General features: G+C 45.4%; 1 protein-coding gene across 4 annotated transcripts in view; it reads left to right on the top strand.

Moving 5' to 3' along the window:
- The first annotated feature begins 2,035 nt into the window (after positions 1 to 2,035).
- The window catches only part of USP24 (ubiquitin specific peptidase 24), a 135,262-nt gene continuing 122,157 nt past the window's right edge, over positions 2,036 to 15,140 (top strand). For 2 of the 4 annotated variants that reach the window (XM_077891910.1, XM_077891908.1), the window contains exon 1: positions 2,043 to 2,411. In XM_077891910.1, coding sequence (XP_077748036.1) covers positions 2,085 to 2,411 — 327 coding nt within the window. In that variant the 5' untranslated portion in view covers positions 2,043 to 2,084. Of the gene's footprint in view, positions 2,412 to 15,140 lie in introns of all 4 variants that reach the window. The other 2 variants (XM_077891912.1, XM_077891909.1) reach the window with 2 other exon arrangements.

The following is a 15,140-nucleotide window of genomic DNA, read 5'->3' as shown; positions in this document are numbered from 1 at the left end:
CTTAGCAGGCTCTTGTTTTGTCATTGTTCAAGAATGTAAGAAGGGCTTTTGTTTTGTTTGTTTTTTTTTTTCATTCACAAATTAAGAGACTTTACTTCCTTTGGGTGGACGGCCTGTTCTTTGTTCTATAAAACAGCCTTTAATCAGTACAACGAATGTAGTTACTTCATTTAAATGTAAACCACACACACAAAAATAAATGTAAACCACAGTAATAAATTCACCCTGTAAATCAAATTGCTGTTTTTTTTAAAGATTTTATTTATTTATTTATTTATTTATTTATTTATTTATTTATTTATTTATTTATGAGAGACACAGAGAGAGAGAGAGAGGTAGAAACACTGGCAGAGGGAGAAGCAGGCTCCACGCAGGGAGCCTGATGGGGGACTCGATCCCGGGACCCCAGGACCCCCTCCCGGGCGCAGGGCGGATGCTCAATCCCCCGCCACCCAGGCGTCCCAAATTGCTGGTGTTTGTAAATATGGGCAGCAAGGAGGTTCTCGCTACCCATCACGACAAACAAGGCAAGAAGGGTTCCGTAGAAGGTCCAGGGGAAAAGACCCTCGCAGAGTACAGGGGAAATCTCTAGGTCAAGATTTGGGATCCATGAGGTCGTGCTGAGCGCTGGGCTGTCACGCCGAGGGTGTGGTGGGGCGCGAAAGGTCAGTCTGGGGACTGCAGGGTTCTGGAAGAGACCGGGGCGAACTGAACGAAGGAACATGCGGCGAGATGAGGGAAAAGGCCTCAGGATCTCGGGAGAGAAGCGCGAATTGAAGGCAGCTGGGGGGGGGGGGGGGGGGGCGGGACAGCGAGCGCCTGGGCTCCCTGGGCCGAGGCCAGGCGACTGCGGCGCGGGGCGCTGATGCTCCCGGGGCACGCGGGGCGCACAGGCCGGCGTGGGGCCTCCCGCGGAGGGCAGGAGCGGGGAGCGCGGAGCCGCCCCGTCGGGGTCAGGGGCGCTGAGGGTCCCGAGCCCGGCGGTGCGGCCGCGCGGGAGGCGGGGGTCGGGGGGGGGAGCGGGAGCGGGGCAGCGCGTGTGCGGCGGGCGCGCGGGGCCCCGCAGGCGGGGGCGGGGGGGTCCCGGGGTTTCCTAGACGGCGCTGGCCTTGACCAGTGGGGCCGTGGGAAGAGGTTTCAGACGCCCGGGATTTCCCAGTTGTAGGAGTTCGGTCGCGTCTGGTGGGTGCAGGTGGCCGGGGACAGAGGGGACACCCAGAGGGCGGGAATCCACTTTCGCCGGGTTAGGGCGCTTTCAGCGAGAGGTGCGAGGGCTGGGGGCGGGGCCGCGTGGGGGGCGGGAGCGGGGGCGGGGGCGATGGGCCGCCAGGGTGGGTCCCCGGCCCTGTGGGCGGGAGCTGGGGGGCGCCCTGGGGTGTCTGCCGGGGCGCCCGCGGCACCGGGCGAGTCTCCCTGCGGGACTGCGGCGCATCTCGGGCCCGGCGGGCGGCGAGGAAGGAGGCCCACCCGGGGCGCGGGGCGGGGGGCGGGGGGCGCGGGGCGGGGCCCGGGGAGCCCACTGCGCCCCCGCCCGGCCCGCTCCCGGGGGGACCTGTTGCTGCAGCCACGCGGCGGCGGCGGCGGCGGCGGCGGCGGCGGCGGCGGCGGCGGCGGCGGCGGCGGCGGCGGCCGGGGACCCTCCCTCGCCTCCGCCCGCCCGTCTGCGCCGCCCCTCCCTTCGCTAAGTGGAAAAAAAAAGGAAAGAAAAAAAAGTCACACCTTCCCCCTCCCCCGCGCCCGCCCTCCGCCCGCCGGGGGCTGCCCGGGCCGCTTCCGGGAGCGGAGGCGGCGGGGGAGGCGGGGGAGAGGGAGGGGGAGGGGGGAGGGGGAGGGGGGAGGAGGCGGGGGAGGAGGAGGCCAACATGGCGGCGCGCAGGGCTGGGCCGGGCCGCCGCCGCGCCTGAGCGCCCCGCCGCCCTCGCTCGGCTCGCGGCGTCCACGCCCGCGCCCAGCCCGGCCCGGCGGCAGCAGAGCGCGCAGGCCGGCAGCTCAGGGGCCCGCTGGGGCGCGGGGGCGGCCCGCCAGGCCCGGGAGCCGCAGCTTCGCCGCCCGCCGGCCGGCGCGGCCCGGAGGAGGCCCGAGCCATGGAGTCGGAGGAGGAGCAGCACATGACCACGCTGCTGTGCATGGGCTTCTCGGACCCCGCCACCATCCGCAGGGCCCTGCGCCTGGCCAAGAACGACATCAACGAGGCCGTGGCGCTGCTCACCAACGAGCGGCCGGGCCTCGACTACGGCGGCTACGAGCCCATGGACAGCGGCGGCGGCCCCAGCCCCGGGCCCGGCGGCGGCTCTCGCGGCGACGGCGGCGGCGGGGACGGCGGCGGCCCCTCCCGCGGCGGGAGCACCGGCGGCGGCGGCGGCGGCGGCTTCGACCCCCCGCCCGCCTACCACGAGGTGGTGGACGCCGAGGTGAGGACGGCGGCTGTGGCCCCGCCGTGGGGGCCGGGGCCGGGCGCACACCCCGCGGTGGGCTGCGGGGGCGGGGGCCGCCCGGGAAGCCGCGGGAATGGAGCCCCGGACTCGGCCAGGGCGGAGGTCACCGGGGCGGGGGCGGGGCGGGGGGAGAGCGGCCCCCCCGGGGGAGGGGCTGAGTGAGGGCGGAGGTCACGGGGGGGGGGGGACAGCGACCCCCCGGGGAGGGGATGGGATGGGAGAGGGCGGAGGTCACCGGGTCGGGGTCAAGTGGGGAGAGCGACCCCGGGGGAGGGGATGAGAGAGGGCGGAGGTCACCGGGTCGGGGTCAAGTGGGGAGAACGACCCTGGGGGGGCTGAGTGAGGGCGGAGGTCACCGGGTCGGGGTCAGGGCGGGAGAGCGACCCCCGGGGGAGGGGCTGAGAGAGGGCGGAGGTCACCGGGCCGGGGTCAGCGAGGGAGAGGACCCCGCGGGGGTGGGGCTGAGTGGGCCCCGGGACGCGGGCCAGCGGGTCGGGGTGCGGGTGGGGCCGAGCATGTGCGCTGGGGGAGAGCTGATGCGTTGGCCCAGAGCGTGTGATGCGGAGGGCGCGTGCATCAGGGGTCCCCTGGGCTGGGGGACGCACCGGGTTGGGCGTCCGAGGAAAAGTGGGATGGGCCAGCCCGAGTGCTGGCCTTTGCTGGGGTCAGGGCAGGACTGCTGGGGTTGGGAATGGGGGTGGGTTTAGTCAAGGACCAGAAACACAGGAGGTTGGGCAGGGTCTAAAGATGAGGAGGGACTGGGCAGCCACTGGGGATGACGAGGATCATCATCCCAGGAGGCGGGGCGGGGGGGGGGGGCTACCTGCCAGAAGGTCTGGGGGGGACCGGCGTTAATAAGGCCAGGTGGGGGGCAGCCCCGGTGGCGCAGCGGTTTAGCGTCGCCTGCAGCCCAGGGCGTGATCCAGGAGACCCGGGATCGAGTCCCACGTGGGGCTCCCTGCGTGGAGCCTGCTTCTCCCTCTGCCTGTGACTCTGCCTCTCATGAATAAATAAAATATTTTTTAAAAAGGCCAGGTGGGGATTGGGCCGAGGAGGTTAGAGGTCAGAGGTCAGAGGCCAGGTCCAGAGCAGGCGCTGAGGAGTCCTGGAATTGGGGGATGAAGCTGGGACCAAGGCTAGGTAGAGGGGGTACCGGTCATAGGCAAAGTGAGAAATGAGGGGAAAGTAGAGGTGACAAGGAATTGCAGTCTTAGTGAGGGTGCTGTGCAGAGGGGCAGGGGTAGGGTGGGAGAGAAACGGGAGGAGTGGAGGAGTCTGTTAAGGGGAAAGGGCCGTTTAGGCCCATTGGGTCTGATCGCAGATCTCAAGTCTGGGTGGAGAAAATCAGGCCTGTTGGATGTGAGCAAAGAACTCGGGGAAGAGAAACCTACTTTAGCCAGTTTTAAGAAGGATGGGCGAGAAGCGCCAGTGCCTGTGAAATAATTGCTTTGCAGAAAAAAATGGCAGCTCAGATCAAGAATTTTGGTCAGATAGTCATCGGATAGTGCATTTTGGGTGGACAAGAGGAACAGCTTGGCCTGATCCCAGAAGAGCTCAGAGCTCAGATTAGTGGGCTTGTGTTTTTAAATAGAGATAGAAATGTGGATAATTCTTAAGCTAAGCCTTCTGAAATAATTTTTTCTGAATTGTGTTCTATCCTTTTAATTACATGCTTTTGCAACAGCCGCTTGGGCTGAAGTAGCTTGGAAAAAGAAGGTGGCACTTTGAAAAAACGGGTTTCTTTACAAGATTTCTTAGGTTCCCAGGCTTCCACACACTTGATTGATTGCCCTCAAATTACCCTGTAATTTGGCTGTATCATTGACTAGCGTATGGAAGTAAAGATTGTTATTATTCCTCATTTGGGACAACAATCCCACATAATTAAATAACTGTATTTAAGTCACTTTAAGAAATGAGTTTCTCCTTGCAAGTCCCTGTCACTCCTCTACTTGCTTATTCCAGTTTTGACCCAATTTTGAAATCAAGAAGAAAGCTGTTACTTTCTCTGAAGGTATATTGGTGTGTAACTATGAAATTCAGTGTATCCTCATTTCGTTGAAAAAACTGTTTTTTCTTTTGTCACACCTCTTCATTGCCTATAATTGAAAACTCAAATTAAATAATGCTTGGTGGACTCCAGCATTAGCTGTACTGGCCTATAGATTTAAATGCAAAGAAACGGGTCTGGCTTCTTTTCACGTTAATGGCAGGCTGAGGAGTTTGCTTTCAGGTAAAATCCAGAGAATCTATCGGGTTTTTTTGAAGAATTGTGTCAAGTTTTCATTTCCTCTTGATCTGAGGATTTGGTCTGAGGAGGCTGCACCATTTGCTTTTCAGAGTTCAGGAGGGACTTGTGGCTGAGCCTGCTTTCCCCAGAACCATATTGGCAGGTTACAGGCAGACACCTGACAGGCACACAGTGACTTGGTGAGAACGTTTAACCCAGTTTCTACCTGTAGTTTTACAAATCCGCCTGCTTGCCACCTGTGCCGCTTGCTGGTTGGTCATCCTTGCTATAGACATTGGGAAGCTGAGGCTTTTGATCCTGGGAAATAGAACAAGGTGCTAATTGAGCATCTCCAACATGTCAGGCACTGTATTAGGTGCTTTATACATTCTTCTAACCCTCAGTGAGATAGTTCACAACATCACCATTTTAGGGATGGGATTCGCTGGTGGCAGTCTGGATTTGAACCTGAGCTCCTTGACTTCAAGGACACTGTGCTTTTTTACTCTGCTTTACTCATGGTTTTAGATCAGATTCAAGTTAAGGAAAAATAAGAAGGGAAAAAGACAATTTTGAGTTGAGGAATGATATGGCAAGCCCCAAATCAAGCCATTAGGAGTAGAATAATGAGTAGAATGAAAGAATTCGATCTTCAGAGTGGAAGACTTTAGAAATTAATAATTTGTTCAGCTCTTTTGTTGAAATAAACAGCCTGACAGGGCCTAAGGGGGAAGTGACTTGTCTGCACAGAGCCAGTTAATGGAAGAAATGGGACTAGAACTCAGGCCTTCTCCCTGCATGACCCATGCATTTTCTCCTTTCAGATGAAGGGTCAGGACGGACCAATGGGTTAATGGGGAGGAAGAAAAGGGAAGTGTAACAAACTGGGTGAAGTTTGTCAGTTCTTGTATAATCTACTTGTTTTATTTCTTAAAAAATGAGTATCTGATTTTAAATTATGTAAAGTTATTTTTGATGCATAGGAAATTTTGGTTTTAGTGTCCTCTTCAGGATGTTTGGGAATATACAGATTAAAATATAAATGTTACAAAAGAAAAAGTAACTACATTTATATTTGTCATTTGGGGACAGGCAGTAAACATTCAGTGACTTCCATGTCACCTGGTGGGGGGTGGGGGTGGGAATAGAGTAATGAATGTAAAGGTTACATTCTAGTGGCTCTCAGTGCAAGCCACTCATTTTACAAGAAGTGATTTCCCAAGGTTATGTACTTAGGTAAATCAGTTTAGTAATTTGGGCCCATGCTGTAATTAGGGTTTAGTTTAAAAATTAAAGTTTGGAAAATAAAGGCAGTTAATTTCTGGTTCAAAAGAAGCAAGAAGAATGCAGATAAACACTCAAATATCTAAGAGGGGGGGGAAAAAACCTTAAAACACCCAGATACTTAACAGAACACGCAGAATTGCTCAGAAAATCACCTTTTCAGTATCCTCCAGTTAAGTGAAGATACTGCTTTGCACATGTTGTGTTTGGTCGTTACTACTGTTGTTGGATAAATGTAATTCATGGTTTCCGTGTCAGGAAGGGACTTTGAGAAGCTATCCAGTTTAGATTTTGAATAGTATTACTTCAAAACCTGTCCAAGCCAGATAAGAGTTGTTCTGTTATTTAGGAGAATAAAGTCTCACGGCTGCTCTAAATAACTTACCGGTTGTTTAATACCCCACTCCGACTTCTTCACTGTTTCTTACCTGCTGGCCACTGCTAAGGGCATGCTTCCCTGTTGGGTCCTTCACAGAGTTGGGAGAATATGTCTCTTAGGCAGTGTGATCCTGTTCCGGGGACCAGTAGAAATCAGTCAGGTGCTGTTGGGGCATCTTACACAGTTTAACAGTTGTGTAACGTAACTTACTCGCTATTGTCTTATTTGTTAGAAAACACTGAGATGGATTTTTTTTTTTTTTAACAAGGAGATTTCAGTTAACAGCTAGAAATACCTTTCCTAGCTGTCTAGTTCTGTGATAATTAATGTTCCTACAACCGACATTTAATATTGTGCTCTAACTGTTGGGAACGCTTGTTTTATTCCCATTTTAATATGAACCTTCCTTCCTAAGGTATTTTGTCGTATTTCCAAGATTCCATTGCTTTTTAGTTTTTTTAGAGCCCCAAGTTTGGTCCTGTGGTAATATATCTAACTTTAACTTACCTCATTGCCTTTTTTTCCTTTGATAGTATATGGTAATTATAAATGAAATAAAATTTTAATATCAATACTTATATTAAAGTTTATGTTAAACTTCATGTTCTTTTTTTCCTGAAATGTAACAATACTTGTACATTTGAGTATGAAGTAAATACAAATAAACAAATTTTAGTTAATTATAAGTAATTTGAATACAAGACCTTACAAATCATGGCTTATCATAATTTGATAAATTATAAAGAAAAAAAAGAAGAATCCATGTCAAGATTTTAAAATAAAAAGTAAAATAATTCCAAAAAATCAGTTGAAATTGATGAAATAAAAATAGGGAATCTGCAAGGTTAATTAGCATAGCCTAATTTTTACACCAAGAATTTCTTTATAATCTAGTATATGAATCTCCTTTGGGAATTAGGCCTGTGAGTTCATCTAACAGTTGGATTCTTACCTTGTAACTACCTGGCCATATGTTGTTAAAAATGATAGTAATCTGGCACAAAGGAAGTACCTTTTGTATGTTGGCGAGTGTACTCTTAGTGAAATCATAGTAGGTAGTGACAGTTTTATATAGCATAGTAATGCTATTAACTTAAAACCAGTTGCAATATTAGAAAAGTAAATGTTGGGGATCCCTGGGTGGCGCAGCGGTTTAGTGCCTGCCTTTGGCCCAGGGCGCGATCCTGGAGACCCGGGATCGAGTCCCATGTCGGGCTCCCGGTGCATGGAGCCTGCTTCTCCCTTTGCCTTTGTCTCTGCCTCCCTCTCTCTCTCTCTGTGTGACTATCATAAATAAAAAAAAAGAAAAGAAAAAAGTAAATGTTTTAATGTTTTAACAATTTGAAGAAAGAATTGCAACTTTAATACAACTTAAATAGCAGACCACGGTATACTACACATTTTTGTGTTTACTGGCCAAATATACAACATTGATTTTATTGGAATTTTAAGTATGAGGATGAGAATTTTTTTTTTAAAGATTTTTAAAATTTATTTATTCATAGAGACACAGAGAGAGAGAGGGAGGCAGAGACACAGGCAGAGGGAGAAGCAGGCACCATGCAGAGAGCCTGACAGGGGACTCGATCCAGGGTCTCCAGGATCACACCCTAGGCTGCAGGCGGCGCTAGACCGCTGCGCCACCAGGGCTGCCCAAGATGAGAATTTTTTTACTTCGAATAGGAAACTGTTGTATTTAGAAAGATTTAGCCAAATAGTACTTTTTATATCTGGAGTTCAGTTTTCCAGGAAATTTTTCCCATTTGGAAGACTAGAGAGAAATAAGTAAACACATAAATATATCAGATTGAACCATTTCAAAACATCCCCACACATTTTAGTGCATTCACTACATGCGTTTCACTTATTTGTTGTTTTAACTTGGTTTTTTCCCATAGTTCAAATAAATTTTAATATTAGGTTTCCTATCAAATTATAAGTGGCAGATTAGAAGAGTTTTGTAGCAGTCCCAACACGAGATGATGAGCATTTAGAAAGCACGTTTGACAGTAGTGAGAAGTAACAAGCAAGCAGCTCAATGGTATGGGGGTGGGACAGGAAAACTTTGAAAGCGGACTCCACCAGAGCAGGCCAGCCAGTGTGTACAGGACCATATGAAACAGCTTTGTGTGTCTCACAACCCCGGAGGATGGCTGGGTTTAGTAATACGGTCCCCAAGAAGAGGTTCCAGTATGCTCTGTTTAAGAAGGATCAGGAATGTGTAGTACAGCTTAGCAAGGTTTTAGTTTTTAAACAAGAGAATGAAATTTAAGAAGAAGGTTGGGCGCATTAAGGTGTAAGCTTCAGGTACCTGGGAAATTCAGACGCAAAGGGCTTTTCTGAAGATTTTGGATTGCTCAGGCGCTGCCAAGAAAGTTGTGCTTCGTTTTCAAAAGGGTAAATGTTTATCTCACCTTCCTTCTGGGGAGTTTTAGTTTCTATTTTAGGTTTGTAATTCTCATTCTCATTATTATAGGAATTTTTGTTGCTTAGTATTGGAACATTTTTAAAATCACAATCAAACATTTGTTAATTAGCATATTAGCGGTGGGAGGCATTACTTACTGCTTGTTGTTGATAATCTCTATAGTGAGTTTTTGGCGAAGTATTTGGTACCCTTTTTGATTTTATGATAGGTTAATGAGTTCACTTCTTTCCAGAGTTGTAAACCTAGCTTCCATTATTGGTGCCTTATATTTTTTATTTGTGTAAGGGAAGTGGAATCTACTTGTTTTTTCTTTTTTTTTTTTTTAATCTACTTGTTTTAATGGTTAACTTTAAGTTGGTTAATGGAACATGTAACCATAGATTTGGTTTATTTTTATTTGTTCTGAAAAGAAGAGCTACACACAATTAAGTCAAAATTTTATTCTGATAACCTTTTCCAGAAATTGAAATGCTGCAGCCATGATGCAGAGGTCTGTAGAATCTTCTCCTAGGACTGAGTTAAAGATTTGATTTTCCTCTTACAGATAAATAATCTATTTGGTGGCCCACCCCCGCCCCCAAAGTCTTCTCACTTCTAAAGATGAGCTTCAGGGCAGCCCTGGTGGCGCAGCAGTTTGGCGCCGCCTGCAGCCTGGGGTGTGATCCTGGAGACCCGAGTCCCACGTCGGGCTCCCTGCATGGAGCCTGCTTCTCCCTCTGCCTGTGTCTCTGCCTCTCTCTCTTTGTGTCTATGAATGAATAACTAAAATCTTAAAAAATAAAATAAAAACCTTTAAAAAAATTAAAAAATGTTCCAGCCCCTAGTTTGCTTTCCGGTGGTATCTCAGCCAGTTATTTGTGTTATGAAATTTGGTTGACACTCTTTGAGATGCTTTTGCTTAAGTTTAAGGTATTTATGTTAGAAATATCTCATTAAAAAACCCAACAACTTTGTGAACAACATGGTACATTCTTTATCAGTAGGTTTCCAAAATGATTTCTGAAATTAGAATCTTTTTCAGAAAAACTTATTGGTCAGACATTCTGTTGCCAAGACTTTTCGATTTCTGCTTTGTGTGCTTTTAGAATCTAGCTTTTTATAAACTGGTCAGCAATTTAAAAAAAAAATTTTTTTTTCCCCTTTTCACCTCTTACCCCTGTGTTGTCAATTTTGGTGGAAAATTGCTTTTTGAAACCTGTAGTTTGAAATCTACAGAGAAGCATTTTGGTAACAATTTAAAATATATTCCAGATCTTAGAAAATATGAGGGTGTTCCACGCTGCAGATGGCAACATCATCTACCAGTTGTTTAATTTATTCTGGATTCTTTATTTTCTTTTCTTATCAAATACCCTATTTATTCTGACCTAAGTGTCTCTCCTGCCCCTTCTGCTTGTCCCCACTGTTACTGCGCTGGCTTTATTCACGTACCTTTCTTTTCTCTGGGCTGTTCACTGGCACCAGAATGATCTCTCTATAATGCAAACTCTATAAACACAGCATAACTTTGCTCAAAAGTGTTTGGTGTTTCCTCGTTTTCTGTAGATAAAACCCAAAAGTCTATACTTTCAAGATCTCTATACTTACCCATCTGGTCTTATCTCCCTTGCAGTTCAGGGGCCATCTCTTGGCCCAGTCTCACCCTCAAACCCAGTTTCCATCTGCCTGCTAATACCAATTCATTCTTCAAGGTAAGTTCCTATGCCCTATCTCTAAGGTAAAAGCAGAGCGGTGATCTTACTTTAGTTAAAAAAGATGTGTATCTGTCTTTCCATTAGGCCTGAGAAACAGGATTCTTTTTATTTCTATGACTCTGGTACCTCAGCTCACAGTATCTGATTGGATAGAGAGACAACTGAATGGATGGGAAGAAAATTTTAAATAAAAAGTCAAATGATATTTGAAAGAGTATTGCACCAGTGGTTTGAGGGGGTGGTACATTTTGTTTAGGGTTCTTTTGCCTGCTAATTACTTTATCATTGGGCAAGTCAGTTTGCTCTTGAGCCTCTGTTTTCCCATCTATAAAATTGGAGGTCTTGAACTATACATACCTATAGTTAATTTTTATTCATTCATTCATTGACGACTGAGAAGTTAAAAGCTGTGAGGCCTTTCAGAAAATATACACACTTTAAATTTTTTTCTTAAGATTTTATTTATTTATTCATGAGAGAGAGAGGCAGAGACACAGGCAGAGGGAAAAGCAGGCTTCATGCAGGGAGCCTGATGTGGGACTCGATCCTGCGACTCCAGGATCACGCCCTGAGCGGAAGGCGCCCTAAACTGCTGAGACACCCGGCCGCCCACACACTTGATTTTTAAAGTAAGCTGGTGCTGAAGTATTAATGCTATTATTTTTGGGTGATGGGACTATAGGTGATTCTGTTTCTATTTTTTTTTCATTTTTAATGAACTTCTAAAAAGTATATAAACTTTATTTTAAAAGACCAACGAAACTGTGGTGTTTATTAAAATGAAAGTAGCTTTAAAAAAAAGAAAAGACTGGGACGCCTGGGTGACTCAGTGGTTGAGTATCTGCCTTTGGCTCCGGGTGTGATCCAGGAGTCCCAAGATTGAGTCCCCCATCAGGCTCCCTGCATGAAACCTGCTTTTCCCTCTGCCTGTGTCTCTGCCTCTCTGTCTCTCATGAATAAATAAATAAAGTCTTAAAAAAAAAAAGACTATTTCACAAGTCTTAGGAAAATTTTGCCTAGACTCCAGAATTATTTTAAAACTTTGCTATTGAGGAAAATTAAATATTAAAAAGATTTAATTTGTGTTTTATCTAACTGAAATATAGAAAAAGGATCCTACTTCCTAGCATATCATTGGGAACAATTTTCTTTTAATCTAGAATTCATATTTGATTATCTACTTATTAGAGTTTCCATTTATTTCTAGTTATAAAAAAACTGTGACCTGGAAGATGTGATTCAGTAGGACTTTACAAATTTGAGTCAGAGGTTAAGGTTTAATGGAGTTTCTGTTCATTTGCTTTTCCTGCACTTCTTTTGTGCATGCTCTCCCCTGCCCTGGAGTATCTCAGAGCATTTTGCCTTGTTAATTGGTTTGAGGATATTCTTTTGGATGACTTCAGTGTGTTTTAATTGGCCTTTAGATTACCTGCCAGCTTGTAAAGACTCTCAAAGGTCTGTGACTATATTTTGACAACAGCTGTCTTTAGGGCGGAGGGGTTTTTGTTTGTTTGGCTTTGCCAAAGGTTTGGAATAGAGGTGCACATCTGGCCAGTGTAGCCTTTGCTTGTGCCTGTTTGCTGCAACCTTAGCAGTGTTTCTCAGGGTTGTCGGGCTCTTGATAGGCTCCAGACCCAATCTCATCCATTGTTTCCAAGAAGCATGCCACTCATTTGACTTTTTCTGTCATTTACATATACTTTAATGTACAGTACTCTTTCATGTCTTTTTGCACATTTTTAAGAGGGTGGGATGGCTATTTCTGGTATTATTAAATGGAAAATAATTAAAGAATTCTCAATAAAAACTCTAGATTTATATGAAATAATGATACAGTTCAAATTCCAATGGTAAAAACCATCATTAAACTAAAAATGTTAGAGCAACAGAATGGTTATTCTCAAAACAGCCATTCTTTCAGTAGGTTTTTATTGAGCACTGATTGTGTGCTAGGCACTGAGCCTTCTAAGTGTTGGGAATGTAATGATGAACCAATTGCATATAGTCCTCTCTCTATTATAGTTTCAAGGTTGTTAGATTTCTTGTGCTCTAAGTGTAATAACTTGTGATGTTCTAATTCAGAAATTAGAGGCCTTCAAGAGTTGTGGGTTAAGTGTGAAAGAGCTGACATCTATCAAAAGCATTTGAATAGTGCCTCAAGAATTTTTTTGTGATGTTACTTGATTTATGATGGTATCCATTGCCAGGAAACCAAGTGGTATTTTCTCAAGTGATACTTCTTTAGCACCATGGAATGTACAGAATTTGTACTTATTTACTTGTTGGACTTTTAATATTAGTACTTGTTTCTCTCAACTAGTATCTCTTCTGAGAATGGCTCTAATTATTTCAGTCAGATCCTGTTACTTTTTGTCCTAAAATCATGAATATGTATGTTTTTCCCAGAAACAAGAAATTACTCTAGGAACTGGTCTGATTTCAGGCTTAAACATCCCTTGTGATTGTTGACAATACAAAAGAAGCTATTTTAAAGCTAGAGCAATGTGGTTGGTTTTAGAAAGACTGAGGATGGTAGAAATAGTAGTAACTCTGTAATGAAAACTTGTCTGGGATTAGTAACCTAAGGAATCTTTAGTTTATTATTAGTATTTTGGTTTTTATGGTCAGTTTCATGCTTGAGTAGACTGTCTTTGCTAAAATAATACTTTAAAAGTATTTGTGATTTTCATTTTGTAAGACTTTTCATGACATTTGCTTCTTTTGAAATGTTTAGGTGAGTTATATAGTAGCACACATTATCCTGTATTTCATTAGTTTGTACATCATGTTTGTTTTTGAGAAAATGGCTGTTATCTACTGAGCAGTTGGTACTATCAGTGTTGAAATTATGCCAGGCCTAAATAAATACATACAAACACACACATACACATGCACACACACAAAATATATAAAATTTGTACCATAAAACACTTGATTCATGTTATGTGTACGGATATACTGACCTCTGTAGAGAACAACAAGGAGGTCCTGTTTGCTGTTCATTACTTTGACATTTTTGTGGTTAGAGTATAACACATACCTGTGGTAGAGAAATTCCAAGCATTTGTTAAGGGGTGGGGGATCAAAGATGGGGATCAGTGCAGAATTACCAAGGATTCACTCAGTTCATACAATAATATGGGAAACTAATATCAAGAATACTTAGCAAGATACACTTTTATATATAAAACAGAAAAATGATCTGTAGAACTGAGACTATTTCCTGCTTTTCCCTCTCCCTATTCCACGAAACAAAATTGAAAGTTGTGAATTTAAAGATTAAAATGGAAGATTTGTTCAGAGCTGGAAGGGACAGTGGGGAATCTTGTGGTATTAAATCTTGTCAGTTTAGGGATGAGGACCTTGACCCTGAATCCTTAGCAAAGTCAGTAGGGGCCTCTCAAGGTGTGTTTGGAGTTCTTCACCACACTTTCTGACATTGAGGAAGTCAGACTGCAGGTAATCTAATAAATCCTTCCTGATAAACTCACTATATTTGTAGCACTACCATTTCCTCTGTTAGACATTAGTTTGGGTTAATTGGGCAAAGTTGACATTTGATCCATTTTTTTCTCCTCAAAGTATTTATCTTTCTCATTCAGTATTCTTCAATGTCCACAGGTACTGATGTTTATAAAAGGTAGTAAGGGTTAAGGACAGGAAGGTTAAGCAAGTGCTGTCACTTGTGAAGGTGTGTTTCAGTCTGTCTGCTTAGCATCTTGGTACAGCTGACAAAGATTAGTGAGCTCCTGGGTCTACCCACAGTTGCACCCATGCGTTGGGTACTTCAAAATAAGCTTAATAGTCAATGTGCAAAGCTCTTGAAATAGTATACTGCCTAATTTGCCTTTTTTAAGTGTGTATCTTTTACTTCCTTAGACTTTTTTCTCTATATATCAAATACAGTGTTTACTATAAATATCAACAGGGATGTACCATATACTTGTAGGTTTGAAATTAAACATTTTGAGTGATATCTTGGAAAGCTATTAGTATGTTAAAAACATAACAGTTACCTTAGATTACATCTATTAATGAATACAGAAATAAAACATAGTGTATATTGATTAAGTCTTAGAGAATAACTTTTAAAAATCAGCCTTAAGCTATGCCAGTTTTGTTGTTTTCTTTTTTGTGACTCCTTACCTGTGCACATGCCTTTCTCTTACCCAGCATGTCCACCATGTCCCTCTTGTCCCTTCTCTTACCATATTGGACTATGGGAGTTAGCCCACAGTGCTGCCTGTGTGACATCCATGTGATCCCTGCACTTACTCCTTTCTCTACAAGGTAGATTTTGCTCAGGCTCGCAGTGGCCACAGATAGATAATGGACAGCCTCCTCTTTGCACTCCAGCCAGTCTCTAGGCACTCCACGTGCTAACATACCTTCTGCACTGTCCCTCAGGTTTGCTAATGGTTTGCTAATAGGACTTGATACCTTCTCTTATTTTTCCTCCATTTATCTTCTATTTTTCTGAGTTGAAAGTCCATCCTTGACTTCGACTAGAGACTTTGACATTCCTCTGCCACAGCATTTATCTGTCACATTGAAATTATTCATCTGCTTGTCACCCAGCTGAACTGTGGGTCCTTTGAGGGCAGGGCCCAATCTTCTGTATTTCCCATGAAGTTGGGGGTAACACTTGACTAGGAGATGCTAAATTAAAGAATCTGATCTGGAAAATACG

This window comes from Canis aureus, chromosome 3 (assembly GCF_053574225.1).
Source record: "Canis aureus isolate CA01 chromosome 3, VMU_Caureus_v.1.0, whole genome shotgun sequence".
NCBI classification, from domain to species: Eukaryota; Metazoa; Chordata; class Mammalia; order Carnivora; family Canidae; genus Canis; species Canis aureus.
The sequence above is the reverse complement of the archived record's forward strand: the minus strand, read 5'-3'. Positions and strand labels throughout refer to the sequence as shown.